Source organism: Lagenorhynchus albirostris, chromosome 7 (genome assembly GCF_949774975.1).
Source record: "Lagenorhynchus albirostris chromosome 7, mLagAlb1.1, whole genome shotgun sequence".
Taxonomy (NCBI): Eukaryota; Metazoa; Chordata; class Mammalia; order Artiodactyla; family Delphinidae; genus Lagenorhynchus; species Lagenorhynchus albirostris.
This window is the reverse complement of record NC_083101.1, coordinates 6,266,347-6,281,856: the sequence shown is the minus strand read 5'-3', so window position 1 is coordinate 6,281,856 and position 15,510 is coordinate 6,266,347. Positions and strand designations below refer to the sequence as shown.

The 15,510-nt window shown below is 56.1% G+C and overlaps 1 protein-coding gene and 1 pseudogene across 5 annotated transcripts in view; one reads left to right on the top strand and one right to left on the bottom strand.

Annotated features, from left to right (window-relative positions):
- Positions 1-15,510, top strand: part of LOC132523277 (neuronal calcium sensor 1) — a 162,658-nt gene that overhangs the window by 129,900 nt on the left and 17,248 nt on the right. For 2 of the 5 annotated variants that reach the window (XM_060154070.1, XM_060154075.1), the window contains 4 exons: positions 8,721-8,859; positions 10,551-10,629; positions 12,116-12,204; positions 12,565-12,642. In XM_060154070.1, coding sequence (XP_060010053.1) covers positions 8,721-8,859; positions 10,551-10,629; positions 12,116-12,204; positions 12,565-12,642 — 385 coding nt within the window. Of the gene's footprint in view, positions 1-8,720; positions 8,860-10,550; positions 10,630-11,441; positions 11,491-12,115; positions 12,205-12,564; positions 12,643-15,510 lie in introns of those variants that run through there. The other 3 variants (XM_060154071.1, XM_060154072.1, XM_060154069.1) reach the window with 3 other exon arrangements.
- LOC132523075 (acireductone dioxygenase-like) lies at positions 4,321-4,876 on the bottom strand (annotated as a pseudogene).

Here is a 15,510-nt window from a genome sequence, read left to right as displayed (position 1 = left end):
GCTGTTCCCTCTGCCCTAGATCTTGGCATCTTCGCTGCAATGTCACCTCCTGGGAGAGGTCTGCACTGACCACCCTGCCCCTGTTTCTCCAGCCTGGTACAGGATCATCTTGTTTGGTGCTGACTTTCAGCAGCTGCTCCCCAGAATAGGAACCAGACCCAGGGGTCTTCTGTGACTCTCTGACTTGTCCTGGGCCACCCAGTGAGCAGAAGCAGAGCTGGGCACATCCCAGGTCCTCCAGGAGAGCTGAGGCCCCAGGTGGTCAGGAGCGCAGACCAGGTCACAGGGATGTGATGCCTGAGCCGGGCCAGCTGGGTGCTCACCTCACACCCGGCTTCATGCTGGACACCCGGTGTCATCTCTGCTGCTCCTAGCTCTGTACTTGGCCGAGACGGGAGGAGGCTGGGGCGTCGGGAGGTGGGGCCAGTGTCAGGTCCACAGCCAGCCCGAGGCCCCTGCCCACCAGATCCCTTGTTCTTGACCAAGCTCCATTCACCACAATGGAAGATTGGGAACCTCGGTGGGGACTGACTAGGAAACTGTAGCAGGTCCCAGGCCCTTAAAGGCGACCGTGAAATTGTGATCACCTGGAGGGTGAAGGGAACGCCATCCCAAGGGGGAACAGCAGGGCGCAAATAGTGCCCCAACACGGTTCCATGATGAAGATAGTGGAGGGCAAAGAAGACGGAAAGGAGACTGACCAGAGGCTAGAAGTGGGTGTGCTGGGGGTGGTGGCATCATGGGTACTCTTTTTTCTCTTATATTTTCTATTTTACAAGTTGTCTGTAATGCTTTTGTTACATTTATAATAACCAAATAACCCGATGGTATTGTAACAAAAATGGTGGGCGGAAGCAGGAGGAATTCTGCAGCCGCCTCCACGGGGCCAGCTGTCAATCCTGGACCCTCCTCCACAGTCACAGCTGTGGGTAAGGAGGCCGCCGCCAATGCCGTGGGGTCAGTCCAGGAACAGCCCGTTTTACAGATGAAGAAACTGAGGCTCTGAGGGGCAGAGACACTTGCCTGGGTCTCACAGCTCTGTGTGTGTGTGTGGAGTCTGGGTCCAGCTTGCTGGCCTCCACGGCCTGGGCTACGGAGGCTCAGCTCTGCTGGCTCTGGCTTTGGGAAACCCCACAGAGCTGAAGGCGGTGGAGGATGGGGGGACGTGGTGAGGAGAGAGATGGGGGAGGGGAGAGGAGCGGGGAAGAGGCCTCATCCTCATGGATGTGATCGAGCCCCTCCTCCAGGATCATCTGAAGGCAGGTCTCCAGGGAGCTGGGAGGGGAATGCCAGGGGTAGGGAGGTGTTTGAAAAGATAATGGGAGAACAGTTTACCAGGGCCGCTGTGGCAGTCCCTCATTGCAGCTGGGGGTTACGCTTTATTATTTATCCATCTATTTACTTCCCACTTTCCACACTGCGGAGAGCAGCATCTGCCGCACTTAACCCTGGCGGGGAGGGAGGTGGGCGTGGAGGGCTATGCGAGGCTTGCTTCGAGCTGGGTCCCAGAGGACGAGACTCTGTGGGAACTGCAAGCAGTGAATTCCAGAAAGTCCTAGCAGGCTGGTGCCTTTGGGGACCCAAGGCCCTGGCGACGTTGGGGATGCTGGGGGCCACAGAGAACGGGGATGCTGAGCTGGAGTTGGACCCGTGCCTCATGGCCAGCGTGCATTCATGCATTCACTCATCACTCATTCATTCATTAATTCACTCCCTCATTGCTCCCTCATGCCTTCATTCACTCATTCATTCATTCATCCGGTCACTTTTTCACTCCCTCATTCATTCAGTCACTCATTTGCTCCTCATTCATTCAGTCAGTCACTCCTTCATTCATTTATTCACTCCCTCATTCACTCCCTTACTCCTTCATTCATTCACTCCCTCCCTCATTTGCTCACTCCCTCATTCATTCTCTCACTCTTTCACTAATTCATTCATCCGCTCACTCATTCCTTCATTCATTTGTTGGTTCATTCATTCCGTAAGTCTTTACTGAGCACCTATTATGTGCCAGGCCCATGGCCAGCACTGGGGGCAGCAGGGACTGGGGGAGATGAGGTGCTGGAGTGCCCTGGGGGACACAGGCTGGCGCAGTGGCGGTTAGAGGAGGGGTGGGAAGCTTACAGGGAGGAAGCCCGGCGTTGAGTCGGGAGTGTTTTATAAGTGGCATTCAGCCTTCAGTGTTTTTATGAAGTGGCAGATTTCTTTTTTTTTCCCCTTTCCCTTTTAAAGAGGCTTAAGAATGCAGTTGTCAAATCTGGGATTTTTTTCTCTCGTCTCCACCCCGTCGTGGAGAGCTGGTTCCCAAGCACAGTCAACCGTGCCGAAAACCTGTGCTCTGGTGGCTGGAAACTGGGTGTGTGGAGCTCAGGAGCCGTGCCACGTCCCAGGCTCGGTTCCACAGCTTCTCCTCCCATCCCCAAAGAGAGTTGAGACCCCTGCTCTTGAACACGGTTGTGGGAGGGGTGGTCTCCATATAAATTCCTCAGAACGCTGTTTGTGCCTCACTCCCCCTCCCCGGCCTAACCTGCACCAGCGACAGTGCCAGGACTACTGCTGCTTCCACCCTTGGTCTGGAGTCAGGCCGAAGGCACTGAGGAAAGCAGGCCACGGAGGCTTCGGGCCTCGCTGCTGACTGGCCGCACACAGAGGCGGCGGCAGGGTCCAGTTGTGGCTCCCCATTTGCTAGCTGTGCAGCTCCAGTAGGTATTTACTGAGCACCTGCAGTGGGCCCTGCAGATTCGGGGTGAGCTATAAGACGGGGTCCCTGCCCTGACGGACCCTGTGGTGCACTCACTGGCCCAGGCATCACACAGGCTACAGGCACAGCTGCGAGGCCCAGGCCAGGGACAGGGTGCTGTGAGTGTGTCAACCGGCGTGTGTACTGGGGTCTTGGGTGGCCAGAGCGGGCTTCTCTAGGGGAGATGCACTGAAGCCAAGAAAAAAAGGGGGAAGGAGGAGGGGAAGGAGTGGGCCGGGCAAAAGAAATGCCGTGTGAAGGCCCTGAGCCAGGAGATTTAACAGCCCCCAGCCTCAGTTTCCCCATCTGTACAATGGGCGTAATAATCCTCCCCTCCTGGGGCTGTTGAGACGATTTGGTGAAATGGTGCCTGGAAATCACATAGCTCCGTGCCTGGCTCTCAGTAGGTCCCTGTTATTCAGAATTGCAGATCACTGGAAGGCAGACACTGGAGAAGACCCTTTCCCCCACTTTGTGGGGGTCCCCAGAGACCATCTAGCCCCGTGGTTCTCCACTGGAGTGATTCTGCTCTGGGGGGATATTTGGCACTGTCCGGAGACACTTTGGGTTGTCATAACCTGAGGCGGGGGTGCTCCTGGCATCTAGCAGGTGGAGGCCAGGGATGCCGGTAAACCACCGGACAGACCCCCATGACCAAGAATCATCTGACCCCGAATGTCAGTGGCGTGGGTGGAAAAACCCTGATCTAGTCTAAGTCACTTATTTTACCAGCAGGGAAACTGGGGGGCATTGCAGGGAAGGGGTTTGCTCGGGCCCCTCTCACAGTGAGACAGGATGGGCCAGGACTGGAGCACAGGGCAGGCCCCAGAGCAGGTTTCCAGGCAGCAGCGTGTCTGAAGGAGAGAGGGGGTGAGGGCGGGGAGAGGGAGAGGCCCAGGCCTGTTGGAACCTGAGCCTGGGTCAGGGATGGGGCTGCAGTCACGTACATCTCTCAGTCATCCTGGGATGGAATTCTTGGGCAGAAACTCTGTTATTTTTAAAATTTTTATTCGTTTTCTTTTAACGTTAAGGCAGCTACTATATTTTGAACAAGAAAGTGGCATTAGCAAGCGAGTGTCCCCCTAACATGCCAGCTCGTCCCCCACGGCACCCCACCACCCCCAGCTTCCCCCGTGTTTTGGGAGAAAAGCATCTTTTCTCTGCCCAGTCCTGTCATCCACTGTCACCCCTCTGCACAAGGCAGGCATGGCCTCGCCTGGTATCTGCTTAAAGTCCCAAAATTGTCCAGATGGCGCAGCTAAACGGCTGCATCTGGGGAGATGAAATTCATTCGGTCAGAGCTGAAGGCACCAGCTGACACAGGGCCACTGACCCCTGATCCTGAATCAGAGAAAATGAACGCGTTTGCCCAGCTTTCCACAGGTGCTTCCACGTACGAACAAGTTCTGTAGCTACTTCCATTGAAATGTTTTCTGCTCAAACGATCTTGCAGACTAAAGCTCACCTAGCCTCAAGTCTACAACACAAAAGCAAGGAGAAAATGACAGATTTTCTGCTGCCATCACATCCGGAACCTTCACAAGGGGGGCCGGGGTGCACGAGGCCCCAGGGCACCGCTAGGCCGTCTGCGATTCCAGGTTCTGCCTCCGGGCCTCGAAGTTTGTCAGAGGCCGGTTGTATGCCGTCCACACCGGGTCTCCCACAGACAGCCGCGTGGCCTTCTCGTATTTCTTCTCGTCCGATGTGAAACGGTGGTAAATCCCGGCAGGGAGAATGATCGTGTCTCCTTTCTCCATGATGGTCCGGATCCACCTGTCCTCTTTATCTCTCACGTCAAAGTACCCACTGCCGACCAAGGTGACGCGAATCTTGTCATCCAGGTGTAAAATGCTCCTTGCAAATCATCTTGGTCTTTTCTTCGTAATTTGGTAGTTTGTCTCTGCCTATGGTTATTATGTCCATCCAGGAGTAGATTCTCTCTTTTCGGATCTTCTCTAATTCTGGGTCATTCTCATATTTGTAAAGGACCCCGAGCCTGCGCAGCTGCTCCAGGCCGACCGGGCGCCACAGGCTCCGCGTGGTGGAGCCACGGCGGTTGTCAGCCGAGTCGTCCATGTTCCGGGCCTGCGCCGTGGCGGGGCCAGGGTCACTGCCGCCTTGCCCCAGACCCATGCTGCGACCTGCTCAGGCTGGTCTCAAGAGCTCTGCTCTTAAGCCGCAGGTCCCTTGGGTGCCTGCCGTGGGGTGGGGTGTGGGTGGGGGGGTGTGCCTGGGTGAGTGTCCTGGCTCGGCCCACCACGGGGGCTGGGCTGCACCTCGGAATCGGACCATGGCAGGAAGTCTTGGCCTCAGAGCTGTGAGGACTTGAAGAGCAAATTTGGGGCCTGGGGCAAGTGGGGCGTCTGGGACAGACCTCCTCCCCTCTGCTCCAGCGAGACAGGGTGCCCCCCATCTTCTGATGATGAACGATGGATGGGGTTATGCAATGTTTGGGGAGCAGGCTCTTGGCTTTCCAAGAGCCTGGGGCTGGGGCCAGTGCAGCCTGGCAAAGAGGGAGCCTGAGAGGCAGGAGTCCCAGGTGTGAGCCCTGTATCTGCTGCTAACTTGCTGTGTGACCTTGGGCCAGTCTCTCTCCCTCTCTGGGCCCCCAGTTCCCCATCAATCCACAGAGGGGTGGGCGTATATCTGTGGTGCTCTAACCATCTGCATGGAGTTCTCAGGTTCTGACCACGGTGCCCAGGGCTTAGGAGGAAGACGCCTGACACCTGGCCTCTCCCTCTCTCTGTGTGTTCATTCGTTCATTCATTCATTCATTCAACTCATTCATTGAGCTCACTGGACATTTACTGAGCCCCCGTTATGTACAAGGCGTCGGGGCACTGGGAGTTCACTGTTGGGTGGAGGACACAGCCTGGTGGCAAACATGACACAGCGTGGTTCACGCTGCGCTGGGGTCGTTCAAGGGATGGGGGAGCAGATGAGCAGGCACAGGGACCTGCAGGCCCAAAGGCCTGGCGGCTGGATGGCATGGCAAGCTCTGGAAAGTGCGGCAGGGTGTGGAATATGGGTGGCGTGGGGCGGTGAGGGTGTGTGGCCAGAGGAGGCGGGGCCGTCAGGCTGGAGCAAACCCTCATCGACTGGGCCCCTGAGGGGGTGGGCCTGCTGCTAATGGCAGCAAGGGAGCTGGGGCCCCACAGTGACAGTCTCTGCAGGGGAAACCAGATAGTCCCCTGGAGGCTCCCCACCGAGGCCAGCCTGCCTGTACCCACCTGCCCCCAATAAAGCTTCAGGGCCCCCCGCAGGTGCTCACAGCACTGACAGCTCCCGCTGCTGCGGCACCTGCACTGTCTTCCCTCCTAGGAGCCAGGCACCCGCAGGGGCCGGGCCTCGAGACGCCTCTGGGCACCTTTTGTTCTCCCTTTATTGTTTTTCATAATCTTTTCAAATTACTCAAGTGACACACAGCCATTGTGGGGAAATGGGAGGCTCTGGGGGACACAAGGGGAAGCGATGGCCCCCCTCTGGCCTCCAGAGCCGGCTGTGCCCCGCTGTGGTCATCACGGCCTGGCGCCGGGCCTGTTCCCTCCTCCTGTCCAGGGACCCGTCCTGCCCAGGGGCCTGGGGTCATGGACCTTGGGATCTTGGCTCTGAAACGCTCCTCTCTGGCTCTGCGTCCTGGCCCAGATGTGAAGGTTTGAGTCTGGAACACCCAGCTGGGAAGGAGGCTTCAAGGGGAGGGACCCGGAGGGGCCGAGTTCCTTTCTGGTACCTGCCGTGGGAGGGGCCCTGACCTCTGTGCCTCAGTGCCTTCATCTGTGAAATGGGGATCACCGAACCCACTGAGCAGGGCTGAGTGGCGACTGCAGGAGGAACCGCCCACGAAGGCTTAGGCCAGTGCCCGGCACGGGGCTGTTGTCAGAGGTGCAGGTGGTGGCAAGATGGGGCAGCGATCCTGGTTGCTGGGCTGGGACCGCCTCCCTGGGCCTCTGGCCCCTCGAGGTGCCCCAGGGGGTGGGTGGGGAGGCGCGCACAGGCCCAGCCGTTTCTTACAGCCTCATGCTTGCTGGGGAGCACTGCGGGGGGGTGGGTGCCTACGGCAGCGCAACGCCACGCCCCACTCCATCTCCTAGCCTCGCCCTCACCCCTAAGGAACCGCTGACATGTTAGCAAGAGTCTTGTCTTGCTTTCTTTCTGACATCTGACCTTGATCACTTAGGCCTCAGAATTCCCAAGGCTCCCTACTTCCGGTGCCCTGCGTGTCCCTTCACCCAGCCTGGGCCCCTTAGCTTGTTCTCTGATGGGTGGAGGGACAGTGGCTTCTCCACATGCTCTCTGTGTATACGGTCCTCAGTCACGGCGCCACCAGCAACTTTCCCGGGGCGTGACGGGAGAGTAGCCCTGGGTAGACCAGAGAACAGGGGGGCTGGAAGGAGGGGACATCTTCAGCGAGCCCGTGTCTCTGAGCATCTGGCCCCATCAGTGGTTACTTTGAACCCCACCTAGGCTCCAGTCTGGGCTGCAAGGACTTGCAGATCTCCCCGTCTCGAAGCCTCAGTTTCCTCATCTTTAAAATGGGCTTGGGACTTCCCTGGCGGTCCAGTGGTTAGGACTCCGCACTTTCACTGCTGGGGCCCAGGTTCAATCCCTGGTCGGGGAACTAAGATCCCACAAGCCACGTGGCCAAAAAAAAAAAAAAAAAGGGGGGGCTTCATCATAGGGCTCATAGGGCTGTTATGGGCGTTCCAGGAGAATCAGGTTTGCAAAGTTCCCAGCAGACAGTGGTCCAGCTGAGATTGCAGCTGGTAGCTGATAATAGCTGACCCCTCTCTCTAGCCCCCCTTTGTGCTGGGAATCCTCAGGGGAATGTATGTCCTGGTTGGAGTTGCCAAGCTACACGCAGGAGCCAACTTATGAATTGATTTAAAAGAACACATTGGGGCTTCCCTGGTGGCGCAGTGGTTGAGAGTCCGCCTGCCGATGCAGGGGACACGGGTTCGTGCCCCGGTCCGGGAAGATCCCACATGCCGCGGAGCGGCTAGGCCCGTGAGCCATGGCCGCTGAGCCTGCGCGTCCGGAGCCTGTGCTCCGCAGCGGGAGAAGCCACAACAGTGAGAGGCCCGTGTACAGAAAAGAAAACAAAAAATAAAAAAATAAAAGAACACATTGAGGTCATGATACTAAAGATCATGCCATTGCTTATTTTTTACGTCCAGCCCTGTGCCAAGTATGCTGCATCATCATCTCACGCAGTCCCCGCAAGATGGATGTGATAACTGTCCCTGTTTATAGATGAGGAGAGTCAGGCTCAGAGAGGTGAAGGCACCTGCCTGAGGATGCAGCTAGCAAATGGCAGGACTGGGGTTTGGGCTGCAAAGCCATGTTGCCATCAGCTGGCCGGGTATCTGGAGGGTCCCTGGGCACTGGGAAGGCAGGGTGGACAGGTCCAGTTGGAAACCACCAGGATGCCCTCCGAGCTTGCTGGGCGGCTCCCGCGTCGTTTACACAGTTCTCTGGGAACAGAGGCAGGGGAGCGGGTGTGTGCACACTGCGGGGTGCAGGCATGTGGGAGGAGCCAGCTGCCGGCCCCATATGGTGCCTCTGCCCACCAGCGCCACCAGCACCACCAGCCTGCCTGGCTCCGGGAGGGGCTCAGTGGAGAGGGTCGGGAAGGGGGGAGTACCTTGTGCGAGAGTGGGACTTCCGGGAGGTCGTTCATGCAAGTTTTGTTTTAGTCACCTGTGTGGAGCAGGGGGCCGAGTGGCCAAGTGACTCTTATCCCTCTGGGACAGATGAGGCTAAGAGAGGTGTGGCCACCTGTCCCAGGTCACACAGCTAGCGAGAGGCAGAGGTGGGATGAGTCCATGCCTGTGGAGTCCAGGTCTGTGCTCACAACCCCGTGTGGCACTGTCTCCCTGGACAGGGACTCACAGGCTTTCAGGGCACTGGGCAGGAGCTCCCGGCAGGTGGGTGATGCTGGAGTCTCCTTTACCCTCTCTCACCTGGCCTCTACCTCCAGGTACAAAGGCTTCATCAAGGACTGCCCCAGCGGGCAGCTGGATGCAGCGGGCTTCCAGAAGATCTACAAGCAGTTCTTCCCGTTTGGAGACCCCACCAAGTTCGCCACATTTGTTTTCAACGTCTTTGATGAAAACAAGGTGAGCTGGGAATTGACAGGGCCTGTGCCAGCCTGGAGTCCCCTCCCTCCTGCGGCAGCCTGCGCGGCTCCACACCCACGCTGTCCTGCTGATGTTGCATTCCAGAGAAGGGACACAGACGTGTGCGCTCACACACGCACATATACACACAAACGCACGCGTGTGTGCACACCCACACGTGCTTATACACAGATGCACACAAATGCATGCATGCACACACACATACATGCACTCATTGTACACAAATGCACGCACGTATACACATTGCAGGAGCTCACCCACACACAAGGAACCCACAGAGATCCGTGTATGCACACACATACCATGCACACAGACATACACGTATACACACATGCACACATGTGTATACCTTGACCCTTTTCTTACAAGCACAAAATGCAGATGCCGCCAGGGATAATAACAGGATTTATAATCATAACTGACATTTACTGAACATTTACTACGTACTACGCTCTTTATGTGGATTTTTTTTTAAAATAAATTTATTTATTTATTTTATTCTTGGCTGCATCGGGTCTTCGTTGCTGCGCACGGGCTTTCTCTAGTTGTGGCGAGCGGGGGCTACTCTTCGTTGCGGTGCGCGGGCCTCTCACTGCGGTGGCTTCTCTTATTGCGCAGCATGGGCTCTAGGTGCGCGGGCTCGGTAGTTGCGGCACGCGGGCTCGGTAGCTGTGGCTCGTGGGCTCTAGAGTGCAGGCTGAGTAGTTGTGGTGCACGGGCTTAGTTGCTACGTGGATTATTTTTAGTGAGACCTTACAACCAACTACCTGTAGGGATGCCTTTTAATTGCCCCCATTTTGCAGATGAGGAAACTGAGGATCATATAATACGGGATCTTTTGTGCCTGGCTTCTTTCACTGAGCATCGTGTTTTCAAGGCTTATCCGTGTTGCAGCGTGTCCCTTCCTGGTGACGGCCACCCTGACAGTTGGCATATCCACCACTGGGGCATCTGCGGTCCTCCAGACTCTGTGCCACGCTGGCATCTTTCCTGGCTCACTTGTATTCAAGGTGGACGTACTGTAACTTGTTTCCCCGCTCCATGCTGTAGGGCACTCGGATTTTTTCTGCTCTGTCACGCCCTGGCTTTCTCCGCAGGTGGCCTCAGCTGACGATCACACTGCCTGGCCCTGGGAAGAGCTCTGGCCTCTCCGGACCTCAGTTTCCTTATTTGCAAAATAAATAGGATTGAACAGTCCAGAGCCCCACCTTTTTCTAAAGTCTCTGAGCCTGTGGTTCAAGGCCGAGGAGAAAGGGGTTTCTGGGTGACTCCTGCCCAGAGGGTCCCTCTTCCTCCCACCAGATGTGGAGTGTCAGGCTCTCCCTTTGGCCTCACCCTTTTTCCTGTCCCTCCTGCCTGGATTTTCCCTCTTTTTTTTTTTTTTTTTTGGCCACACCATGCAGCACGTGAGATCCCCAACCAGGGATCAAACCCGTGCCCCCTGCATTGGGAGCGCGGAGTCTTAACCACTGGACTGCCAGGGAAGTCCTCTTTTCCCATTTCTAATCCTACCCTCTCCCCATCCCCTTCCTTCTCATCACCCTCATTCCCGCACTCTCCACTTGGGTGTCTGGTACCTGCTGCCGCCCGTCACCACCTGCCCAAGGTGCAGCCTGACCAGGTGACTCAGCGCTAACTGAGGCCCACCCCCACTCCCCTCTCTCCTGCAGGATGGGCGGATTGAGTTCTCTGAGTTCATCCAGGCGCTGTCGGTGACCTCGAGGGGAACCCTGGATGAGAAGCTGCGGTGTAAGTTCTGCCCCCTGGGCTCTATGGGGCGGCCACTGGGCAGTCCCAGGCGGGAGGGAGGCCAACTACCTGGGCCAGGTCATCTGTCTGGGGCTGAGAGTGGCACAGATGTTCTGCCCTTCCAGGTCAGAGGCAGTTTCTTGGAGGAGGCCAGGCAGGAGGAACGTGTCTTCCTTAGATGCGTGGACAGATGGGGCGGGAGCAAAGGGGCATCCGAGCAGGTGCAGACATGGGACCTCGGGCAGGACAGCGTGGAGTTAAAAGGCCTGGTTCCAGGGCTGGATCCACTACTTAGGAGGCTGTTTTGATGACTGATCTCATTCATTCACTTATTTACTGGTTCACCCAACAGATGTTGACCAAACACGGCCGCGTGTCAGTGCTGAGCAGAGGCCAGGACCCACGGGTGCATCAGATAGACGGGCACCTGCCCTCGCGGCTGTCAGTCTAGCTCAGGGACCTTATCCAAAAGATCCCAGAAAACTGCAGCGGAGGCAGGAAGAGGGAAGTGTGAACCGACAGGAGAGGAACTGACCCTGTTATGAGTCGGGAGCTGAGCTGGGAAGGGTGAAGGTGCCAGGGAGGGAGGAGGGAAGAGGGTTCCAGGCAAGGGAAACAGCATGTGCGAGGCCCTGAGGAGGGATGAGAGAAGGATTCAGAGGGGAGAGTGTGCAGGCTCCTGCTGCTGCGAGAGGGGATCTGGAGAGAAGATGAAAGCAGCTGGGCCAGAGCTCACTTCCCACTGAGACACTTCCACTGCTTTGCATCAGCACCGAGAAAACGCGACAGTTTCTTTTTCTTTCTCTTTTTAGGAATAAAAGAGGATTTTATTTATGCAGAAGCTCCTGCCCTCCCCCCCAGGCATATTATTTTATTTTCTAAGTTGATCCCAGCAGGATACAGTGTAATTGTGGAAAGGAAGTGGGCTGAAAGGAGGCAGAGGCGGGGGCATGGGGAAGAAGAGGGGGGCCTTTAGGGCTCCTCCTGGGGTCCCCTCCCTCCCACAGCTCCAGCTCCAGCCTCAGCTCTCGCAGATTCAGTGCCCCCTCCTTTTTTTTTTTTTTTTTTTTTGTGGTACGCGGGCCCCTCACCGCCATGGCCTCTCCCGTTGCGGAGCACAGACTCCGGACACGCAGGCTCAGCGGCCATGGCTCACGGTCCCAGCCGCCCCGCGGCATGTGGGATCCTCCCGGACGGGGGCACGAACCCGCATCCCTTGCATTGGCAGGCAGACTCTCAGCCACTGCGCCACCAGGGAAGCCCCCCCACCCCGCTCCTTTTTATATTTAGTTTTTTTTTAATAACCCTAGTTGAAACGGCCCGTGTGTTCCTGTCGTGCGTGCGCGTGCGCGTGTCCCGTCTGTTTTGATGTAAATATTCATTGATTGGATGAGTAATGGGGCTGTGGTGCAGTGCGGGGGGCGGTGGGGAGCAGCACCCCCTTTCCCGGGCCGGGGGTCACTCTGCCCTGGCTGGTTGACTGCAGGGGCCTTCAAGCTCTACGACTTGGATAACGATGGCTACATCACCAGGAACGAGATGCTGGATATAGTGGACGCCATTTACCAGATGGTGGTGAGAGGCCCGGGTCCTATGGGGTAGGAGGAGGCAGTAGGGGCATCAAATTTAGTGACTGGGCCTGTCCCAGAGGAGGCACCCCCGTGGGACTGCTCTCCTGACCGGGGCAAGCGTTGGTCAGGTAAGGGTCACTGCCTGGGGCCGCTCAGCACATCTCCAGCTGGGCTGGCAGATGGGGGCTCGGGTGGGTGCGAGGTTCTGGAGCAGAATTACAGATGGCGGGGGACATTGCGGGGAGTGGGAGGCAGAGGGGGTCCTCATCTGGAACCTGCCCAGGTCTGGGGAGCATATTTTTGGGAAAAGGGCCCAAAGCCCAGAGCGCCAGGAGCCAGCCCCCACCTTATCTGTCCCTGGCAGGGGAACACCGTGGAACTCCCCGAGGAGGAGAACACCCCCGAGAAGCGGGTGGACCGAATCTTCGCCATGATGGACAAGGTGAGGCCCCTCCCGTAGGTGCCACTGACCACCTACAGGCCTGGCTCGAGGCAGGCAGCACACCTGGTGTGACGTCCACTGGTCCGGTTGGCAGCCGTCCCCTTCAGACATCCAGGGTTTTAAGTAAATTTGTCCAGCACTTTCTCTTTGATCAACTAAGATTCTTTATTTATTTTTTAAAATTAATTAATTAATTTATTTATCTGTTTTTGGCTGCGTTGGGTCTTTGTTGCTGCGCGCGGGCTTTTCTCTAGTTGTGGCTAGAGCGGAGGCTGCTCTTCGTTGTGGTGCGCGGGCTTCTCATTGCAGTGGCTTCTCTTGTTGCGGAGCATGGGCTCTAGGCACGCGGGCTTCAGTAGTTGTGGCACGCGGGCTCAGTAGTTGTGGCTCGCGGGCTCTAGAGCGCAGGCTCAGTCGTTGTGGCACATGGGCTTAGTTGCTCTGCAGCATGTGGGATCTTCCCAGACCAGGGCTTGAAACTGTGTCCCCTGCATTGGCAGGCGGATTCTTTCGTTTTGTTTTGTTTTTGCGGTACGCAGGCCTCTCACTGCTGTGGCCTCTCCCGTTGCGGAGCACAGGCTCCGGACGCGCAGGCTCAGCGGCCATGGCTCATGGGCCCAGCCGCTCCGTGGCATGTGGGATCTTCCCAGACCAGGGCACGAATCCACATCCCCTGTATCGGCAGGCGGACTCTCAACCACTGCGCCACCAGGGAAGTCCCAAGATTCTTAACCTTTTAAATTTTTTGTCATGGACAAGAAATTAGGGCATTCTGGAGAAGTTGTCTGTGGACTTCTCAGAGTAATGGTTTTAAGTGCATCAGATAAAATCCACAGGATTAAAAAGGAAGCTATTTTGGAATGCAGCTATCAAAATTTTTTTTTAAAAGAATTTGTGATGTGGTATATGAGCTACTTTCTGAACGCATCGGATGATGAGTTACAGTGGTTTAGCCACCCCACAATTTCGAACCGATGATATGTACAGGTGATGCCTACAGCAACCGTGGAGTGTTATAAAAATGCCTCGATCCCCACAGTTGACAAAGCCACAGGTACTGCTGGTTCTGTGGGAGATCGTTACCTAGATTCATTATGGAAGGAAGAGCTAAATTTCAGTTATAAGTTAGCGAAAAGAAAGACCTCATTTTTTCCCATTTTAGTTCACAGGCCTGCTGAATTCTGTTCTCAGACCCCAGGTTAAGAAACCCTTCTTTAGGGCTTCCCTGGTGGCGCAGTGGTTGAGAGTCCGCCTGCTGATGCAGGGGACACGGGTTCGTGCCCCGGTCCAGGAAGATCCCACATGCCGCGGAGTGGCTGGGCCCGTGAGCCATGGCCGCTGGGCCTGCGCATCCGGAGCCTCTGCTCCGCAACGGGAGAGGCCACAACAGTGAGAGGCCTGCGTACCGCCAAAAAAAAAAAAAGAAACCCTTCTTTATACCAAGCTTTTTTTTAAACTGGAAATAACTTTGTTTTAAACTGGAATTTGATATCAAGATGGTAAGGAAGCCCACTATTGCTTGCCTTCAATGAAAGAATTCAAATGAACAGTGACCTTGGGCTTATTATTACATTCTGGCTAGGTACAGGTGCCTGCCCTGAACGCTTTGAGCCTGAGGCCTTACTTCCTTAATTTAAAAAAGTGAGATCGTATGTCAGAGAGGCAGTAAAGAGACAGAGGCTCAGACCACGCTGGGCTGCTGATAATAATCAGATGTGTCCATAGAGTGCGGCAGAGAGTACTAACTTCTCACAGGGCGGTTCAATGTTATTTAACACCAAGGTGTTAAATCCCCCGCACCCCCAATTCAGACAGCCCTTATTTTGGGAAGCAAAGTCCACGCTGTAGTCAGGCTGGGTGTAAATCTGGCTTCCCCAGTTAGCAGCCAGGGGGCCCTGGATAGCTGACTGAGCCCCGGCATCCTCACCGGTGAAGTGGTGATAAGAACAGCCCCTCTTTAGCTAAACAATACGCTGCTAAATAACCAAGAGATCCCTGAAGAAATCAATGAGGGAATAAAAAACTACCTAGAGACAAACGGCAATGAAAACACGACGACCCAAAACCTATGGGATGCAGCAAAAGCACTTCTAAGAGGGAAGTTTATAGCAATACAATCCTACCTCAAGAAACAAGAAACATCTCAGATAAACAATCTAACCTTACACCTAAAGGATCTAGAGAAAGCAGAGCAGCCCCTCTTCTGAGAGCGGCTGTGAGGACCCCATGAGACCAAGCGCACGCATAGCGTGAACGGGGCCCACGGTGGACGACCCTCAAGGTCTGCCTGCGGAGCTTGTGGAAACCTCGTCACCATCTCTCTCTCTGGGTGCAGGCTGTGGGCGGCTTCCAAGGCCTTTTTCTTTTGCTCTCACGGGTTTCCTTGCAAAAGATGCTCCAGGGGAAGGGATTCTGGCCCAAACCATTTCCTTCTGCAAGAGACCCACTAAAGCCCCTTTACGTGGGCTCCGTCCAGCCTCCTTGTAGGTCTCCCGGGGGATGGCTTAAATGCCCTCCCAAGGGTGACCCCAGAGAAATGCATCAGGCTCTCAGCCCTGTGGGATTAACACCCTCTGTGGGGATGCACAGCAGTGAGGATGCTAACTGTGGAGTTATCGGGTGCTTCCGGTCTGCGGAACACTTTACACAGCTTGAGCTCAAGGAGTGCTCACCTCAGTGCCCTGAAGAAGCCGTTCAATTCCCTCCAGTCTCCAGATGAGGAAACAAGGGCCCAGAGAGGTGGGTCGCGTGCCCAAGGTCACCCAGCCAGGAAGTGCCCGTGTCTGTCTATGCCTGACCCCTCCCACCTAACGAGCTGCCTTGCCTCCCTCCTGACTTAACTGTGGAAGCTCTTTTGGAAGCAGCCCT